Source organism: Ostrea edulis, chromosome 1 (genome assembly GCF_947568905.1).
Source record: "Ostrea edulis chromosome 1, xbOstEdul1.1, whole genome shotgun sequence".
NCBI classification, from domain to species: domain Eukaryota; kingdom Metazoa; phylum Mollusca; class Bivalvia; order Ostreida; family Ostreidae; genus Ostrea; species Ostrea edulis.
This window is the reverse complement of record NC_079164.1, coordinates 91,848,021-91,868,424: the sequence shown is the minus strand read 5'-3', so window position 1 is coordinate 91,868,424 and position 20,404 is coordinate 91,848,021. Positions and strand designations below refer to the sequence as shown.

General features: G+C 37.3%; 1 protein-coding gene across 2 annotated transcripts; it reads right to left on the bottom strand.

The window, feature by feature from the left end:
• Window positions 1-18: 18 nt before the first annotated feature.
• On the bottom strand, window positions 19-20,285 carry LOC125674394 (serine/threonine/tyrosine-interacting-like protein 1). Of its 2 annotated transcripts, XM_048911548.2 has the most exons (10): window positions 20,024-20,285; window positions 17,010-17,071; window positions 16,519-16,621; window positions 16,105-16,173; window positions 2,685-2,752; window positions 2,389-2,537; window positions 2,126-2,223; window positions 748-860; window positions 366-530; window positions 19-214 (listed from the first exon to the last, which is right to left on the bottom strand). In XM_048911548.2, exons 1-9 carry the CDS (start codon window positions 20,127-20,129, stop codon window positions 399-401), a joined length of 900 nt encoding a protein of 299 aa, XP_048767505.1. In that variant the 5' UTR covers window positions 20,130-20,285; the 3' UTR covers window positions 19-214; window positions 366-398. The 2 variants fall into 2 exon arrangements, with proteins under 2 accessions (XP_048767505.1, XP_048767495.1); XM_048911538.2 differs by having other exon boundaries at window positions 19-530; window positions 20,024-20,281.
• Window positions 20,286-20,404: the final 119 nt, after the last annotated feature.

Sequence of the window (20,404 nt, the reverse complement as noted above, 5' to 3'; positions counted from 1 at the left end):
TATTATTGAATTTTGGAATGCTTATATACAATATATTTTATTTTATTTCAAGAGTTTTAAACAAAATGTTTATAAAGGAACACTTTGGACAATTATATTTACATGTACAATACATATTCCATCAACCAATAGAAATGTGGTATTCAGTGTTTGTATGGTATGTATCAATGTACACACAGTTCCATGATAGGGTATTCCACTTTCTTCACACAAACTTTGAAAAAAAAATAAAATAAATGAATAGCCATGCATAGTATTATGAATAATCCAAAGATAGTGGAAATTATCACAAACACATCTGTGAATGGACAATTTGTTCTATGAACAATTCCTTTCTGAAAAACTTCAGAATGTTGGAACATTACATTGAGAATGAAATACAAATGTGTAGTTTGGTTTCAGAAATTAGGGTCCTCAATATTAGTCTTTTTTGCCCCCAGTATGGCTTCCTCCCACTGTGACAGCTGTTCAATGAACCCTCGGTTGGGTCGGATTGTGCTGCAACACTTCAAAACATGATCGTATGCTTCCTGAAACGGATAAAATCACATTGTAATATGCTATTTGTGTCCACAGTGTGTGTATATAGATAGATATATACATAGATAGAGAAACAAGGGAATCTTTATATAAAGATGACACATTGTCACCAGATAATTTAAATTCATAGATGTTTTAATTACATGGTAGCAGTTCATATACATGCATATAAAAGGATATAGAGTATCTTAATAGCATGTTGCTAACCTGCAAGGTCCATTTGAACTTGTGAATGAGATAGGCCAGGACAATGGTGGCACTCCTACTGATCCCGAGGTTAGAGAACACTAGCACCACCTGGTTGTTGTCTTTGTGGGTATCTACAACATTACAATACAAGTATAATCTGCCAGATAAAGATCGAAGATCGGGGGGCATACTGTTTTTGTCCTGTTTGTCATTCTGTCTGAAACTTTAACCTTGCTAATAACTTTTGAACAGTAGGTGCTAGAGCTTTGATATTTCACATGAGTATTCCTTGTGACAAGAGCTTTCCGTGGGTACCAACATTTTTTACCTTGTGACCTTAAGAGTTTGACCTACTTTTTGAAAACGTTAACCTTGCTAATAACTTTTGAACAGTGAGTGTTAGAGCTTTGATATTTTACATGATTATTCCTTGTGACAAGACATTTCCATGGGTACCAAAATATTTGACCTTGTGACCTTGACCTTGGAGTTTGACCTACTTTTAAAAAACTTTTACCTTGCTAATAACTTTTGAACAGTGACCTAAGTTTAAAGTTCTAGATTTCATAGCCCATGGGAGTAGTGATACTTTTTTCACTAGTATTCAGGTGACCGATAAGGCCTGTGGGAGTAGTGATACTTTTTTCACTAGTATTCAGGTGACCGATAAGGCCTGTGGGAGTAGTGATACTTTTTTCACTAGTATTCAGGTGACCGATAAGGCCTGTGGATGAGCATGTTTAAAGTTGACATCGACTCTACAGGTACAGGTGTACTTAAAGGAGTGATTTTTATATTTTTTTAAGAAAAAGGGGTAATACATTTCCAATAAATGTACAGGTCACAGGTGTAGTTTGATTGGCTGTTTGTCTTGCGTCCCATGGAGAGTTTTGCGCTCATATTGAGATGTCACCAGTTGTAGGTGGAGTCCTATACTTAACATTCAGGGACGTAGCAGTGAGGAATCTTCAATGTGCCATTGCCTGCTGTGACTCAAAATCTCCATTTTTAGTTTAAACAATATTTATTCAATAAATCGAATGGGATTGGGCGGTAGGCTTAGCCTATATGAGCCCTCTCCCTCTTTTTTTAAGGTTATTTCTGAAAGACCTGTGACTCTCACCTCTAAATGCTGAGCTTTTGGTAAAGGAGCAATCAACGCGACCATGGCAAGAGCAGGGCTCGTACTTGCAACCTCCCCATTGTGAAGCAAATTTTAACACTCAATCTAATTAAAATTAGCTGTTTTGAATCCGCTCCGGCTTCTTTGTGTAGCGACATAATGGAGCGGATCAAATGATCTTATTTTAATCAGATTGAGCAAACACTCTTCTATTGAGTGACTGTGACATTTTGGAGTGATGTCTGTTTTTTAAAAAAAATGCTAAATGCATACCAATAAATGTACAGGCAGTTTGGAATTTGCTATAGATGTCTGCATCATTGTCATCTTCTACCTGAATGTGGAGCAAATGTGGACCAGGATCTGAAAAACTTCAAAAAAAGAGATACCTGGTGTTTTATTTCAGAAATATACCTAAATGTTGAAATTACTAAAAATTATCTTGTGGAAAATGCAGAATTTTAGAGAACTTTTATGCATGAAATGTGATAACCCTTAATAATTCTCTCAGTGATTAATTTCTATCAAAAACTTACAAAGTCTCCGATTCCACACAACAGTTTACATGTCCTTTCACTTTTAAGTCCTTTTGTATGTAGGAAGCATTTCCCTGTCTCCAGTTCCCGAGATACAAAACTCCCGGCATGATTTCTGTAGGGTAGGGCTTCAGGTTGTCGTCCATCTCCTGCAAAATAAATTTAAATACATTTGCAAGAAATTTCAACATAAATGACAATGTAGAACACAGAGATCATGTATGATGTCACAATGCATGAAAAAAAAATTCAATATACAAGTGTACATGAATACCTTGAAAAATAGATTTGCTTACCTTTGGCATAAACATAATCTTTTGTGTTCGCAAGAATGGATAAAGTGCTGAAAATTCTTCATATCCACCTGAAAATTAGTTTATTTACTTTTTAAAGTAGTGTTCCTTTTTTATACAAAAATTATAATCAGTATACTTCTATGGAGCACCAAATTAACATAAACTCAAATAATTGAAGATATCTTCAATTATTTGAAGAAATCATCAATTCAATTATTGCTCTCTTTAATTGAATTGAAGCGCACATTAAATCAATTATTGTTCTCATCAAATGAATTAATGCGCGCTTCAATTCAATTATTGCTCTAATCAATTGAATTAATGCGCACATCGATTGAATTAATGGGAGCAATAATTGATTTAATGCACGCATTAATTCAATTATTGCTCTCTTCAATTCAATTGATGTGTGCATCAATTGAATTAATGAGAGCAATAATAGATTTGATGCACGCATTAATTCAATTATTGCTCTCTTCAATTCAATTGATGAGAGCATCAATTTTATAGAAATATTGCTCGCAATAATTAATTTAGAGCTTGGTATAAATAACTTGATGATCTCTTTAATTCAGTTGAAGATATATTTAATCATTTACAATGCTTTTGTATAAGGAATTAATGCGCGCATCAATTCTTTTAAAGAGAGCAACAATTCAATTAAAGAGATCATTAATTCAATTGTGAATATGTTGAATTGAAGATATCTTTCATTATATAGTTGCTCTCTCTAAAAGAATTATTGCTCTCTTCAAATGAATTAAAGATATCATTAATTCAATTGAATAGAGCAATAATTGAATTAATGCATGCATTAAATCAATTATTACTCTCTTCAAATGAATTAATGCACACATCAATTCAATTATTGCTCTCATCAATTGATTTAATGTGCACATCATATCAATTATTGCTCTCTTGTCTTCAATTGAATTGTAGCACGCATCAATTCAGTTGTTGATATCATTAATTCATTTGAAGAGATCATTAATTCAATTAAAGCGCTCATCAGTTCAGCTGAAGAATTAATGCTATTGTAACAAGTCGAGCGGACTCTTGTCACAAAATAAAAACTCCTTTGTCAGGCATGACAAGTTTTTATTGAGGATGGCAACAATCAAAAACAATAACAACGAATGAGATGCTGACCATTCAGACAGTATGTGACCCAGTAAAAAAAAAGGGGGGGGGGTGAACTTGGATATCATTCTACAGTAAATATATTTAACGAGTATCTGCAAGCGACCATCGTTCTCGAACTCAAAGTAAAACAACTGTGCGTAAATAAGATCATAAATTATTGCCACTTTCAAGAACTTATTACTCAAGTTTTTGCCGAAATAATTTAACATGCGTCAATCCGGACAGTCCTAACTATAAGGAAATCTAAATCTTGTAAATAAACTATATCTGACACTAAACTTCTTAAATGCCCTTAATATTCTACTACGATACCTCTAACTTATAAGACAAATTATTATGAGTAGCCTAAATTATTTCTAACAAGTATATTCCTAAAATGACTTTATTTTAGCTAAAAGCTTATCCGAACAAATAACGCCGAAAATCCGGACAACTCATTCCGGACAAGAATAACCTATGTGAACTTAGCTTTGTAAACTACTCTGGAATCCGAACAAATTATCCGGACAACTATTAAGACATAAACGTTAACTAACGAATAAAACTCTGAACTTGGAAACGATTAACTCCTAGAAATGTTCCGGTCATAAGCCCTAATTAATAACTCGAACTATAAATAAACAAACTACTACACTACATGACTGGAATAATATCTGTACTCGAAAACTGTCCTGTCCGGACACGCAAAGTCCTTATAGAAATTAGCATCATCCACTACAAGATTTATCATCTTGAATACCTTAGACTTTCTCTGAAGGTTTGGTTCTGAATGTGTCAACCCTAGGGATGAAGATTCAAGAGTGACGAGTTGCTGAAGCTGGGTTCCTAATATAACCTTCTACGACCAATCAGCGTTTGTCCTTTTTGTCCGGAAAATTTATACCCAATCCAAACGCTGTACGGATCTATGGAAATTCCGAACAGTTCCCAATTTCCGGACAAGCTGAATTAAAACCCTTTATTAACATTTAAGGAACAGTATAAGGCCTTGTCCGGATTGCCTATATAATATTGACACTAAATTATGTAATTAGTTTAATGAATAAAAATATCTAAGATTACGTTATTTTGTTATAAAAATGAAGATTTGAATCTGGGCGCCTTCTAAAGTAGTGCGCGCAAGGATATATGTAAATACGGAAGTGTAACTTCACAACTTAGTGCGTCGATGAGATCGATAAAATAAGATAATAGTTCACCACCATAAGGTAAATATAGACAAAAATAGTGGTCAGCATCATTTTACATTAATTCATGGTAAAATTGATATACAACATAATTAAATGATAAAAAAATCAGATGGCAGAATCACAAGATGACATGATGAGTAGTGAAGCGGTCGCTCAGACGAGAGGACGCATGGTTTAACAACCAGAAGTTCGCGAGCGGTAAATATCAATTTCACTTGGAAATAAGTAATGACACAACTCCAGACTGCACAAAGTAGAATATCTGGTAATTATTAACAGTTGTAATTCAAGGTAAAGCGTTATTTTGCCGTATTTGCGAAAGAATTTAAAGAATGAAGTTTGTACACAAATGATCCAAAATGGGGATGTTGTCAAAACACGAACGGTATGACTATAAGTTATGTGAACAAAATCTGAAAATAAAACAAGACATAATACATGCTGCTTAAACTCGATAAAATAATTTAGAATCAAGTACAATAATTATAATAAATCTTATCCAGAATGGACATACTTTAACATGAAAATTAGCACACGAGGTCTCATATGTTACACCACCCCCCACTTAAAAATACAAAATTCTCCTGAATTTTGGAGTAAGATTTCACATTAAGCAAGTCTGACAGGAACATTTTTAGATCTTATTTGATTTATCACTTTGTCGAGTCTCTTTGTCCTCTTCAATGATGCAGCCTCCACCAAACACAGAAAATCCTCATCATCTGCACTCCTTACGCCCTTTATAGCAATAACACTAAGCTTCTTGTAATTGTAAAACCTCAACTTCCGGTCAACTTCATCACCAGAGCACATAGAGGGTTTCGCAGATCCAGGCAAGCATAACATGTTGTAACGAGAGAGGAGCTGCGATCTGGAAAAAGAGAAACTTTCAGCTGAGAGGATGCCCCTGGTCTCAAGTTGAAGTGCTGCAAATTCCCAGGCCTGCAATTTTTGATCTGGGGTGAACGCCTCCCAGCCAGCTGGTGGCCAACTTATGACTGCACTATTCATGGAGATCTCGAAGGCACCTATTCCCTGCCAATTTCTTCGTGCTGGTGGTAAAAGTGGCATGACTCCAAATTCAAGTAAGTTGTGTGCCCTCTCCAAGGTTGCAAGGTTGCCCACTATGGAAACGTCAGACTCTTCTGATGACGAAATAGATGGAGGCAAGAGAGATAATGTCACAGATGGTGGTGAAAGGGACAAAGGGGGATCGCTGGATTCATTGGGCCGACTAGATGTAAGTTCTGAATGGGTGGTTGCGGCTTCCGTAGTGGAAAGAACGCCTTTGCTCAGTGCTGCAGGGTCAGCTAGCTGGTACAAAATAGATTGCTCAAAGTCAGGAAGAACAGCATCTGACAGCTCTGGAACAGGGAACACCTCTGCTGAAAGAACAGACTCTCCAGAAGTTAAAGCTTGTGAATTAGACAAGGAGACAGAAGACTGGGAGACGACAGGAGGAGTAGGTATCTCTGCTTCAGCTGGCTGGACTGGATCCGGGCAGGCATCACCAGATGGAGAAATGTCTGTCACAGTTGCCACTGGAATTGCCAGAAGAGGTTCAGCTTTTTCAGAGGAGGGATCCAACGTAGTTCGGGATTCAGCAGCTTGTATCAAGATTCCTGATTCCTGGGAGCCAGCAGGTGAAGAACTAGATGGCACATAGACTGGTGGGGAAGTACCCTTCCTGATAGATTCCACCAATCTTTCATCGACCCCAAGCATCTTGGACATCTCCTTCAAAAGAGTAGGCGACTTAACAGGAGTGAACAGTGATGGGAGTTGAAAGAACGGGTCCCTCCGGATGGTCTGTGACTTCCTCATGACTGAAGACAGAATCTGGGGATTTCTGCTAGCCTCGGTTGTCATCACCACATTGAAAACTTCGTCTTCCTCCGATAACACGTGAACTCTGAGTAATCCCCCTTCAATGTTGATGGCTTTGATGGTGAACTTCTCGTCCAGTTCGGGCTTGGATGGAGAATACCCTCTAGGTTTTTTTGTCACTGGGCAGGGATCCTCTTCCATCTCCTCAGAATAATCCGGCCTAATCAGTTCTTCAGGTGTGAGGGAAGAACTCCTGGCAACCTCCCACCCTTGTTCCAGCTCCTGCAGTCTTCGACGGCTCAAACTGTTGTTCCTTGTCCATGTCACCATTTCCATCCTTGCCCTAGTGGCAGCTTCACTCCTCCAGGGATTTGGGTTTATTAGCTTTCTATAGTCCACTGGATGGAGGGACATCCAAAAGCCGTTGGCCTCAGAGAAGAAATCAGACGGCACCCCCTTAACTCTACGTTCCTCTTTGTGGGCTTCTAAAACGTGAACTTTCAGGTCGGTCATCCTCCTCAGGGACTTCTCTCTCTTACCATCACGAACGGGGCAGAAAGGACATATAACCCTCATCCGCTCATGTGGCCTGGAAATCAAATGGTTTTTCCTGTCACGGTTGGTTTTGAATTTTTCTGGGCAAAGCCAACAGGCATACACTGCAGAGGACATGCTGAAAACGGGTAAAAAAAAAATCTGTCAGGCTCAGTATTATTTTATGAGCCGAGAACGTCGTCTGCAGATACATATTCATTTGTTCTGAGATAAAAATTTATTCTAAAATCCAACCCCCTTCCCAGCTATCACCAAAAATTTTTTTTTTTTTTTTTTTTTTTTTTTGGGATGGCCAGCAGGACAAGGAAAAGAAAAAATCAATTTTACAACAACAGACCTACAGCAGATAGCAGACACCACTACAGAGGAGATGCAACACCATATGATCCCGTAGATCACATATCACTAAGTAGAAAAAGAAAACAAAATACAGACACAACATCCTCTTCAAGGATCCTACATGGTCACTAACAAAAACCACAGGAGCACACCCTGGGTGATCAGGCCAGTTATGCATCCTCGCACCACCACCACCACCACAACAACAACAACAACAAGGGCGCGACCCTTCGCACAGTGTCACCATAGACACAAGCATCCTCCTCACCTCATGGTAATAAAAACACAACTTGGAGAAAAGATCTGCTCCCAAATCTACCCCGTAATGACTCAACAGAAATTACATAAAGCCCCGGTAGCGGAGAAACACAATTTCTCCCACAGGTACAATGGATACTAAACATTCCTTCCAGAAACATTACGCTATTACTGCATAGAAGAGATCTCAGTTTCTCTCTTCAACCTCCTTATCCATGCTGGCACATCCCTCCCCCTATATACTGATAAGCGATCTATATGATATAATTTTGCTTCTTTTCTAGGGCTTTTTTTGACTCGATACGTCGTATCATCAATTTTCTCAAGGACAATGCAGGGACCGCTCCAGGGACAAGACAACTTCTTGCACACTCCCTTTTTCCGTAAAGGTTCATATAACCACACCAACTGACCAATGTCAAGGGACTTTTTACTTGCTTTGATGTCATAATAACGTTTCTGATGTTCTGCACTTGTTTTCAGGTTCTGTCTTGCAAGTTCATGGACAGAGTGAAGTTTTGCTTGAAGATCAGATATGTAATCATGGGTGTCAGACTCCGTTTCTTTGGTTGGGCGACATGTTACAGCTTCGAGAGGCATGGTGATATTCCTACCGAATACCATCATATTTGGTGTGAAGTGTGTACTACTGTGAACTGAGGAACGGTACGCCATCATTACTTGGGGTAGATACTCGTCCCATTTGTTTTGTTCTTTTTCACAATACATGGTGAGCATTGTTGCTAAGGTACGGTTAAAACGTTCAATATTTCCATTACTCTGGGGTCTCATACTTGTGGTTCTGGTTTTGTCTATGTGAAAAAGTTGACACATTTGCTGGAAAAGCCGAGATTCAAAGTTGCGCCCTTGGTCAGAATGAATCTGGAGGGGAGTGCCAAAGCGACAAAGGAATTCATTGACTAAGAATTTAACAACTGTCTCTGCCTCCTGGTTTGGTATTGCATAGGCCTCTGTCCACTTGGTGAAACAGTCGCAGACAACTAGTACATACTTGTTGCCTTTGAGGGATAGAGGAAGTGGACCCATGATGTCAATTTCAATCCTTTCCATCGGCTCGCCAACTAAATACTGTCGAAGAGGTGCAACTCTTTTGTCAACAGGGTTCTTTCTGGCAGAACATCTAGAGCAGGTTCTTATGTATTTTTCTACAGATTCTTTAAGGTTGGGCCAATAAAATTTATTTTTGATTCTTTCCAGGGTTTTCTCAATGCCAAGATGACCAGCAGACGGGATGTCGTGGTAGTATTTAATAACTTCAGACTGCTTTGTTAATGGTACAACTAACTGAATTCTGGTTTCCTTGTCATCAGCTTTCCAGGTTCTATATAAAGTGCCACCATGTATTTGTAATCTATCCCATTGTCTCCATAGTATTTTTGCAGAACTTGAGAGGTGTGAAATATCATTCCAGACAGGTTTATTGGCGGCATCCTCTATGAGCATCATGATGGGGAAAATGTACTGGTCTTGCAGCTGGAGTAAACGGACTTGGTCAGGCTCCCAACCTTGCAATACAGCTGTATTTAGAAATTGAGGGGGTTCTGAAGTTTTATGCTGCCCTCTGGTAACAACGCAAACATGGCCAAGATCAGTATCATTTTGGTCAGTTTCTTTGCTGGATTCATTTCCTGAGTTATTCCCGGCATCATTGTCTCGCTGATGTATACAGGCTTTACAGGGTTTCCTGGACAAGGCGTCAGCATTGTTATGTTTGACTCCCGGGCGATGGATAACTGTAAGGTTATAGGTTCCCAACTCTTGTAGCCATCTGGCAACCTGCCCGGTAGGATTTTTCAAGTTCCTCATCCAGTTGACTGCTGCATTGTCTGTTCTTAGGAGAACTGGTTGTCCATATAGGTATGGGTGAAAATGCTTTAGGGCACTCACAACTGCTAACAGCTCTTTGCGAGTAGTACAGTAAGACTGCTCATGTTTATTCAGTGCCTTACTGTAATATGAAACTACTTTTTCCTGGTCATTTTCAATTTGAGACAGCACTGCTCCAACTGCCATGTTACTTGCATCCGTATCGAGTATAAAACTCTGGCCAGGTATTGGATAAATCAAGATAGGGGGAGAAACAAGTACTTCTTTGAGTTTTTGGAAAGCCTTAGAACATTCTTCATTCCACCGGAATTTCTTATCTTTTTGACATGCGGAATGGAGAGGCCTGGCAATTGCTGCAAAACCCTGTACAAATCTCCTATAGTAAGAACATAACCCCAGAAAGCTTCTCACTTCTTTGACACTGGAAGGTATAGGCCAATCTTGAACAGCTTTTGTTTTGTCTGGATCTGTATGGATGCCTTTTTCTGACACTACATGCCCTAATACTTTAATTTCTTTTTGGAACAGAGAGCATTTGGAAGGTTTGAGCTTGAGATTGGCAGCCTGTAGTCTCATGAAAACATGTTCTAATCTATTCAGAGTATCTTCAACTGTTTTTCCAGGTACGATAATATCGTCAATATAAATCAAGCATTCCCGCCATTGGAGACCTCGGAATACATCTTCCATTAAGCGTTCAAAAGTAGAGGGCGAGTTAGCAAGGCCAAATGGCATCACAGTGAATTGGTAGAGACCTTGACTGGTAGAAAATGCTGTTTTATGTTTATCAGATGGATCCATCCCAATCTGCCAAAATCCGGAGTTTAGGTCCATACAGCTAAACCATTTTGACTCTGACAAAGAATCGAGGCATTCATCTATGCGTGGTAAGGGGTAGGCATCTTTGACTGTTACGTCATTTAGCTTGCGATAATCTACACAAAATCTGGTAGAACCATCTTTTTTGGTGACTAGGACAATAGGAGATGACCACGCGCTATTTGATGGTTCAATGACATTTCTTTTCAGCATTTTTTCTAGTTCTTGTTTCTCTACCTCACGTTTGCCAAATGGTAATCTCCTTGGAGGCTGTCTAATTGGATTTGCTGGACCCGTGTTGATTCTGTGCTGTACCAAATCTGTTCTCCCAAGGTCATCTGACGATCGTGAAAAGACATCCTGGTACTTAACAAGCAGGTTCTGTAACTTTACAATTTCTTCATTCTGCAGGTGCTGGGAACTACGATGCAAAAGGTCAAGGAGGTATTCTGGTAGTTTGGGGTTGTTATCATCAGGATTTGTAGATTCTGAGATCTTGCAACAAAACTGGTCTGTGGAAGCCAGCACTTCGTAGAAGGACTCACAAGCACCAAGTTTCATATTTGGATGTAGGGTAACTGGGTCGCTGCTAAGATTTTGAATTACTGCCAATGGGGTAGTTGAACGGGTGTCTATAATTCCCGGGACAAGGGAGATGTTTTTGTGTTGGAAAATTGCTACTGGTGTTTCTATTAAGCCGAACTCCGCTAAATGTTCTGCTTGAGGTATTGAAACTGGGATGATTAATCTTGTCTCAGGTGGAATGATCTTTGTCTCCTTGACTGCAACCGTACAAACCATGCTTGCTTCACCTCCAAGCCAGCACCTGATGTCACCTTCATGGGTACATAGAACCATCTTCCTTAGATCCAATTTCTGTATATTCTTCATCAGGAAATCTTGACCAAGGATACCTTCACTCAGCACATCACATACAACCACCGGAAGGGTACATTCCAATGGACCAAATACTGCTGAAATTTCTGCATGACCATAGACTGTAATTTCTCTGTTGTTAACATCAACCAGTATCCTTTCTTCCTTCCTTAGCTGTGGCTTGACATGAGGGTCTATGCTGTCAAACACATACTTGGAAATGATTGTTGCTGTTGAACCTGTGTCAATTAAAAAATTCGTTCGAAAACCACCCACCAACCCTGATACATAAAGGCCATCATCCCATTTCTTTTCAGTTTTTCCAATGCATCCTAATCTAATATATTCATCCCATTCTAAATTTTCTGTAGGCCTTTCATGAGTATCTTCCGCCAAGCTTCGACCTAGTAAGCCGACGGTTTGAAGTTTCCCTGACTGTTTGCTCTTTGCTGTTTGCCGCTAGGATTGTACGATCTGTTTCTCATGTCAGAATTTTGTTTGTTCATAGGGCAATCTCTCATGAAGTGGTCAGGGGCGTGACAGATATAACACTCTCTATTGCTAAAATTCTGTCTTCCACCAAACTTCCCCGTCCGTCCGGATTCTAGCTTTTCAAGCCTGGCAAGGATCTGCTTTAAAGTATCTGTCACTTCCATCTGGATTGCATTGGCACCATTCTGACTCTTCTTGATGTCCTTCTCTTCCCCAACGACTCTGACAGGTTGTTTCCGTTTCTCACTATCGCCTAGGACAGCTTCATATCGCTCAATGACTTCTACGGCATCTGCAATCGTTTGACAGTCTTTATCTATGCAACGGCACTTCATTTCTAGTGATATGCTTTTATAGAGCTGATTTATGGACAATGCCTCCTGTGCCAGGGCATCCAGATTAGGATAAGCTTTCTGTGACATCTGCCTTAAATCATCGGCCATAGCTGCTATGGATTCGTTCGGCGTGCGTCTCCTTGATTCAAATCTGGAGAGCCAGCGATTTTGTTGTCGGGAACTTCCAAATCTGTGCTCAAGTTTATCAACAAGGACAGGATAGGGTTGCCTAGATTCAACAGGTAGACTTATGTAGAACGTGCGTGCAGGGCCCCGAAGACATGCAGCTAGCGCTAATACCTTGTCATGGTCACCCCATCTTCCCAATTCAGCGCAGACTTCAAAGTGTGAAATATATTCTTGCCAATCATCACTGCCATTGTATGGTTCCGGTTTTAGATTTAAACCTCTTGCGCCTGATCTAGGTTGCCAGTCACCTGCACCTCGCCTAACTAGGTCGAGATCAAATTCGTCTTCATGCTCAGATGTCTGGTCGACCTCATTTTGTTGGTCTTGTGGCATATTTAGTACGACTTCATTATCAGGAGATGCCATTTTGCGTCAAACAGAGATCTCAATCACAAGAAGATACTTAAAAGAGAGAACATAGCAAAACTAAAAAAATTACCCTAAACAGAAAACACAACAGACAAGAGTTCGTATCCTGGAAATTACAAACATGTAAAATCCCACTTCTGACACCAGTTTGTAACAAGTCGAGCGGACTCTTGTCACAAAATAAAAACTCCTTTGTCAGGCATGACAAGTTTTTATTGAGGATGGCAACAATCAAAAACAATAACAACGAATGAGATGCTGACCATTCAGACAGTATGTGACCCAGTAAAAAAAAAAGGGGGGGGGGTGAACTTGGATATCATTCTACAGTAAATATATTTAACGAGTATCTGCAAGCGACCATCGTTCTCGAACTCAAAGTAAAACAACTGTGCGTAAATAAGATCATAAATTATTGCCACTTTCAAGAACTTATTACTCAAGTTTTTGCCGAAATAATTTAACATGCGTCAATCCGGACAGTCCTAACTATAAGGAAATCTAAATCTTGTAAATAAACTATATCTGACACTAAACTTCTTAAATGCCCTTAATATTCTACTACGATACCTCTAACTTATAAGACAAATTATTATGAGTAGCCTAAATTATTTCTAACAAGTATATTCCTAAAATGACTTTATTTTAGCTAAAAGCTTATCCGAACAAATAACGCCGAAAATCCGGACAACTCATTCCGGACAAGAATAACCTATGTGAACTTAGCTTTGTAAACTACTCTGGAATCCGAACAAATTATCCGGACAACTATTAAGACATAAACGTTAACTAACGAATAAAACTCTGAACTTGGAAACGATTAACTCCTAGAAATGTTCCGGTCATAAGCCCTAATTAATAACTCGAACTATAAATAAACAAACTACTACACTACATGACTGGAATAATATCTGTACTCGAAAACTGTCCTGTCCGGACACGCAAAGTCCTTATAGAAATTAGCATCATCCACTACAAGATTTATCATCTTGAATACCTTAGACTTTCTCTGAAGGTTTGGTTCTGAATGTGTCAACCCTAGGGATGAAGATTCAAGAGTGACGAGTTGCTGAAGCTGGGTTCCTAATATAACCTTCTACGACCAATCAGCGTTTGTCCTTTTTGTCCGGAAAATTTATACCCAATCCAAACGCTGTACGGATCTATGGAAATTCCGAACAGTTCCCAATTTCCGGACAAGCTGAATTAAAACCCTTTATTAACATTTAAGGAACAGTATAAGGCCTTGTCCGGATTGCCTATATAATATTGACACTAAATTATGTAATTAGTTTAATGAATAAAAATATCTAAGATTACGTTATTTTGTTATAAAAATGAAGATTTGAATCTGGGCGCCTTCTAAAGTAGTGCGCGCAAGGATATATGTAAATACGGAAGTGTAACTTCACAACTTAGTGCGTCGATGAGATCGATAAAATAAGATAATAGTTCACCACCATAAGGTAAATATAGACAAAAATAGTGGTCAGCATCATTTTACATTAATTCATGGTAAAATTGATATACAACATAATTAAATGATAAAAAAATCAGATGGCAGAATCACAAGATGACATGATGAGTAGTGAAGCGGTCGCTCAGACGAGAGGACGCATGGTTTAACAGCCAGAAGTTCGCGAGCGGTAAATATCAATTTCACTTGGAAATAAGTAATGACACAACTCCAGACTGCACAAAGTAGAATATCTGGTAATTATTAACAGTTGTAATTCAAGGTAAAGCGTTATTTTGCCGTATTTGCGAAAGAATTTAAAGAATGAAGTTTGTACACAAATGATCCAAAATGGGGATGTTGTCAAAACACGAACGGTATGACTATAAGTTATGTGAACAAAATCTGAAAATAAAACAAGACATAATACATGCTGCTTAAACTCGATAAAATAATTTAGAATCAAGTACAATAATTATAATAAATCTTATCCAGAATGGACATACTTTAACATGAAAATTAGCACACGAGGTCTCATATGTTACACTATCATCAATTCAATTAATGCATGCATTAATTCAGATTTGAAGACATTAGATATCATTTATTATTGGAAGAGATCTAAATTGTTGCGCACATCAAATGAATTGATGATATCTTGAAATAATTGAAGATATCTTCAATTATTTGAGTTTATGTTAATTTGGCACTCCATATACTTCAGAGGTCCTTATTTCTTCTTGTAACTTCCTATGAACACAAGTACATTATATATATATATCCTAAATGTTGGTACCTACACTACAGCCTTGTCATTATGGAGAAGGAGGAGGGAATTGGAGAAGATATGGTTGGTTGTACCTGTATCTTGTTTAACATTCCTCTCGAGAATTTTTCACTCATATGGAGATGTCACCAAGACCAGTGAAGGGCTTCAAATTTAGGCCTTTGCTCGGCACTTACGGCCATAAAGCAGTGAAGGTTCTTTAGCGAGCCACACCTACTGCGACACGGGTCATCCGTTTTTAAGGTCATCTCCGAGGACCTGTGACATTCACACCCGATGCTGAGCATTTGGCGATGGAACTGTCACTACCTGTTTTAACGACTTAGCCAGTTGTTGGTGCTATATAAGAGACAGAGGGAGGGGAGGAAGGGGAGAGGGCTACCCTCCTGTCTGCCCCCTCACAAATACAGAAAATAAAGAATACATTTGCAATATCGCGTAAGCCTGTTATATTTATATGTATCATAAGCATTGCAGTGCATATGGGTAGTAAACTGGCATGCAATACGCTTCAGTACCCAAATGAAATGCAATTTATCACTATTCACGGGGAGGGGGAGAGGTCTTCTGAAGATGAAACTCAAAGAAAAGGTTTTATTGTCAAAGAATAGCATAGGCTGCTAATAAAAACCTCTTAATTTTAATTCTTGAAACTGTTTAAAATTTTAGATTTGAAATCACTCATTACTATTTCTTCATTAATTTGAAATGCAAATTTAACATATTTTCCTCCTTACAACAGAAAGCAAAGTTGATAAACTTGATTGTGTCTGATAAATTGAATAATGACTATATCTAATAAATACAATTGTAATATTGCAATACAAAATTTCTGAATAACTGACATTTAAAAATACAGCTTAACTTCAAATGCAAGCTCCCCTGCTTTTCCTTTGATGCGTCAAACATGCATATGCATTCTATTGAGATTATCTACCTTTGAGAATTTTCACTTTGTTTCGACTTCCCATATCCCACAGCATTCGTCCACATTCTAAAGCAGGTGCTACAGAGCAAAATCAAGTACGCGATTCATCAACATGGTAACAGAATAATTCAGTGAGTGAAATTAGTATACTAATAATTCCTGAATGATAACTATATACACATGTACAAATTATTGAATATACAACATCTTGTTTTAAGTTTAAAAACTTTAGTGACAGTTATACTCAAGATACAGATGTATGAATGTGGTCATTTTTTTTTTATGTAAAATCAGATCTTTCGGCCTTGGCATCTTTTTGCAAATATGGGTCAATAAAATGACAGATTTCACCAGAATACATTTATCTCATAATATATGTTTTGTTCAATCTTAGTTCAGTTGAGTAAAAAATGGCAAGCTTACCATCTGCTTCTCTTACGGTTGATGTATTACTATCATATACTACAATATTCTGTTTACATTCTAATTCAGCATCATAGGGTAACACAAAATATCCATCTTCATTCTGAAATAACATTGAAACTTCAAAATTTGTAAAATACACAATTTCTTATGAATATTTTTATCAATATGAAAATATCTGTTTATTATTAGGAATAAAAGTGAAGATTTCTTTTCTTACACTTTAAAATCTGTAAGGTTAAGGAAAGATTTGATGGAGATATATGTCATCATTTCAATACAGGTTTTATAAAGGCATGGAAATGTAACTTAATTGATCCAACTCTGTATTATTTGTCTGTTCCAAAATTTTGAGTGCAGTTCTATAGCAAATTCTGTTCCTTCAATTTACAATTTCTTTTAAGTGTCAATGAAACCAAAAAAAAAAGGGGTAAAAGAATAAAAAAGAATAAGATAATTTTATAGACTGATACAAATATAAAGGTTTTTACCTTTGGCACCTTTTTAGCAGTAACAACATGACTCTCGTTGTATTCATTTTTATTTCTAGCATCTGAAAAGTAAAAATTCAAAGCAATAAATATTTCCTTGCCATATATTAGATAATTTTCAATCCACTTTTTTTCTACCATTAAAAGCCACCATGCATTTGATCTGAACTAGTATTACATGTTACAGACATTTCATCATTCATTCAAAAATGAAAAATTATTTATGCTTGATGTAATCAGTTGGCAATACTTTATAAATTTATCAATTTACTTTCTGGCACAAATGCAAAACAACATTGTGGTTTTTAATTTTTTTTTCCATTTTGTTGTTGTTTATAAATATGCATTTGGTTTTTACAACCCTTCAAGAATTTTTATACGCCCGTCTTTAGACCGGACATATGATATGGCGATTGTGTTGGTCCTTTAATTATGCTTCGTGTCCGGCTCATAACTCAAATACTATGAGACCTAGAATCATCAAACTTTTTCCAGCTGAGAGATGTTGGGTGGGTTGCACTTTAAAGTTGCCTTTGATCAAGACAATATATGTTCAAATATGGCAAAACCATGTCCGACTCGTAATTGAACAATTATTTGGTATAAAATCATCAAATTTGGTCAGTTACTGCATCTTAAGAAGAAGGTATGTTGCGCCCTAAATCAAGGTCACTGTGACCTTTGAATAAGATGATATGGCCATATATGGCATAACCCTTTTTTGAGCTCATGTAAATACAGGAGTCCCAGAATCAACAAACTTTGTCAATTTTTACATCTGTAAAGAAATGTACATAGTAACTTAAAATCAGGTCATTAAAACTGTACTATATGAGAGAGGAGAAAATCTTTGGCTGGACCGGGAATTGAACCTGGGATCCCTGCATTACTAGTCAGTTGCTCTAACCACTGAGCTATCCAGGCCAATATCCACAGTCCGTATAGCCGTAATTACTACATTCCTCCCTCCTTAATAGTCTTCGCCCTTGAAGACACGCAACCCAGATTCTTTTCGCCCCTGACAGGACCTTCACCTGCAAGACCAGGGGTGGTCAACGGCACCAAATGTAGTATATATATATAAATGTAGTCTATATATAGGAGAGAGGAGAAAATCTTTGGCTGGACCGGGAATCGAACCCAGGACCCCTACATTACTAGTCAGGTGCTCTAACCACTGAGCTATCCAGGCCGATATCCATGGTCCATATAGCCGTAATTACTAAAAAACTTTTAAAATGTTAATTATTTAAAAAACAATGTTTTAAGGGAGGTAATCCCTACATATGTTAGTAAAATTTTCAGTAACTGTGTTCAATAATCATTAGAAATACACTTTTTTCATAAAATGTAGCTACATAACAATTAATATGAATACTTATTTTGTTTCTAACAAAATTATATAAATATCAATCTGATTATAATCAGATCCTATGATTCACTCAATGTAGATCGCTACACTAGATTTTAATCAGATTGATATAAATATATGCAGTATTGTACTACAAAATTTGCATTTTAAGACTTAACAAGCACATCATGTACAGAACAGATATCTAGGAAATAATCTATGGGAATGATGATAAGTCTTTGAACCAGTTTAATCTCTCTGTCCAATTAAGATTCCATTAGCCCCTTGGGAGTAAGATATGGTGTTTCTGAGTTCAGCTGGAGAATCAAAGATTATTTTGATAAGAACTCAATTACATATCTGTCCAGTTAAAGATTAATTAATGAGTATAATCTTTGTACAACCCAAAATAAGTGCATGATTCATACCAATGTGAAAGAAATTATCTAAATATATGTAATAAAATGAAAATATGTTTTGGAATATATCTGTAACTATTCATAGATATACATTGATGCTCAGTCAATGTGCAATTTCTGAGTTGCCCAATAGTTCTTTCCCTTTGTGGAACTCTTACGTGCAGTGAGACGCAAAACATATACTATCGACCACACGCGGTGGGTACAAATGCTTATCGCTGCCTTAATTCATATATTGCCTTAAGGCCGCGATTATCAAACATCATGCAACCACCCAATCTGCAGGGAAACACAATATTATTAAGTTTATTGGTATTTAGTAATAAATTAGCTCAAACAAAAATCGATAATCACCATTTTTCTTTGATTAAAATATCACTCGTATAGAGGAGGAAATAAAAAAAAATCATATTTAATCTAATGGTCTAATTCAAACAAATATTATTCAGTTTAATGTATACCAATGGCTGATAAAAACAAAATTTACACATTCATTTACTTTTATTCGTATTGACATAGCTATTCTAGCTATAGTATATGTATACATCTTATACCCACCCAAGTGTTCAACAGAACACTGAACATATACCTCCATCACAGAAGAGGTGATATCTCGGAAGTTGTGTATTGCAATGTGCATGCAATTATAGACACATTACAAAGAAAATCTTGATTTTACCACAGACCTAAAAGCAAGGATATTGGTGCAATAATCTTTGCACCAATTAAGTTGACATATGATTTTCATGTGTCATGCACTTTTATCTGTTTATATTGAATAAACATCTCATGGGCATATCATGTGCTGTGACTGTGCACTTTATTCACTCATATCTAAATGTTTCACTAGCTGTAGGTTACATGAGGCCAACACCTGCTGTGACACACACTCTGAGTCTCAATTTTTAAGGTTACATAAAAAATACCCATGACTCTCACTTCTACAAGCCAAACATTTGGTAAAAGAGCAATACTTACCTATTTTCTCATTGTACAGCTAAGGTATGAGCATTATTATACTAAGGTTTGAACCCACAACCATGTATCCAGTTACAAAGTGAACCACTCAGCAATTGCAACCAGCCTTCACAAACAATGTCAGCACATGGGCCAACCAATCAATATCCAAAATTTTGATTAACTAAGGCATATCAACACATACACTCACATGGTGTAGATCAAAGCAACTCGGTGACATATTGCATGCATGCATGTACATTCATTCATATCAAATTCATATTTACCCATCAACAGCATATAATTAGGATCAGTCAAATTAGAGAAAATTGTCGCCTGTTGTAGCATATTGTACAACTCCGTTGGCTCCAGCAGTTCTAACCCTTCTTCCATGTTTTTCTTGTAATTTGTTTACAATCTTAAACCACCTGTCATCTGAAAAAGCATGGGTCGATTCACGTACTTTATAAACACTTAACTGCGCATTGGGTACGTAATCCTCTTATACGAGTACTCGTTATTCATCATTTAACAATTCTAAAAGAAAATGATATATTGTACACATATTTTGAAATCAAGACAAGTAAACTCATATATCATTTATTTCAGAAAAGTTCTTATAAAGCGATATATAAATTCATGGTTGCCAAGCGCGGAGTAATATAAAT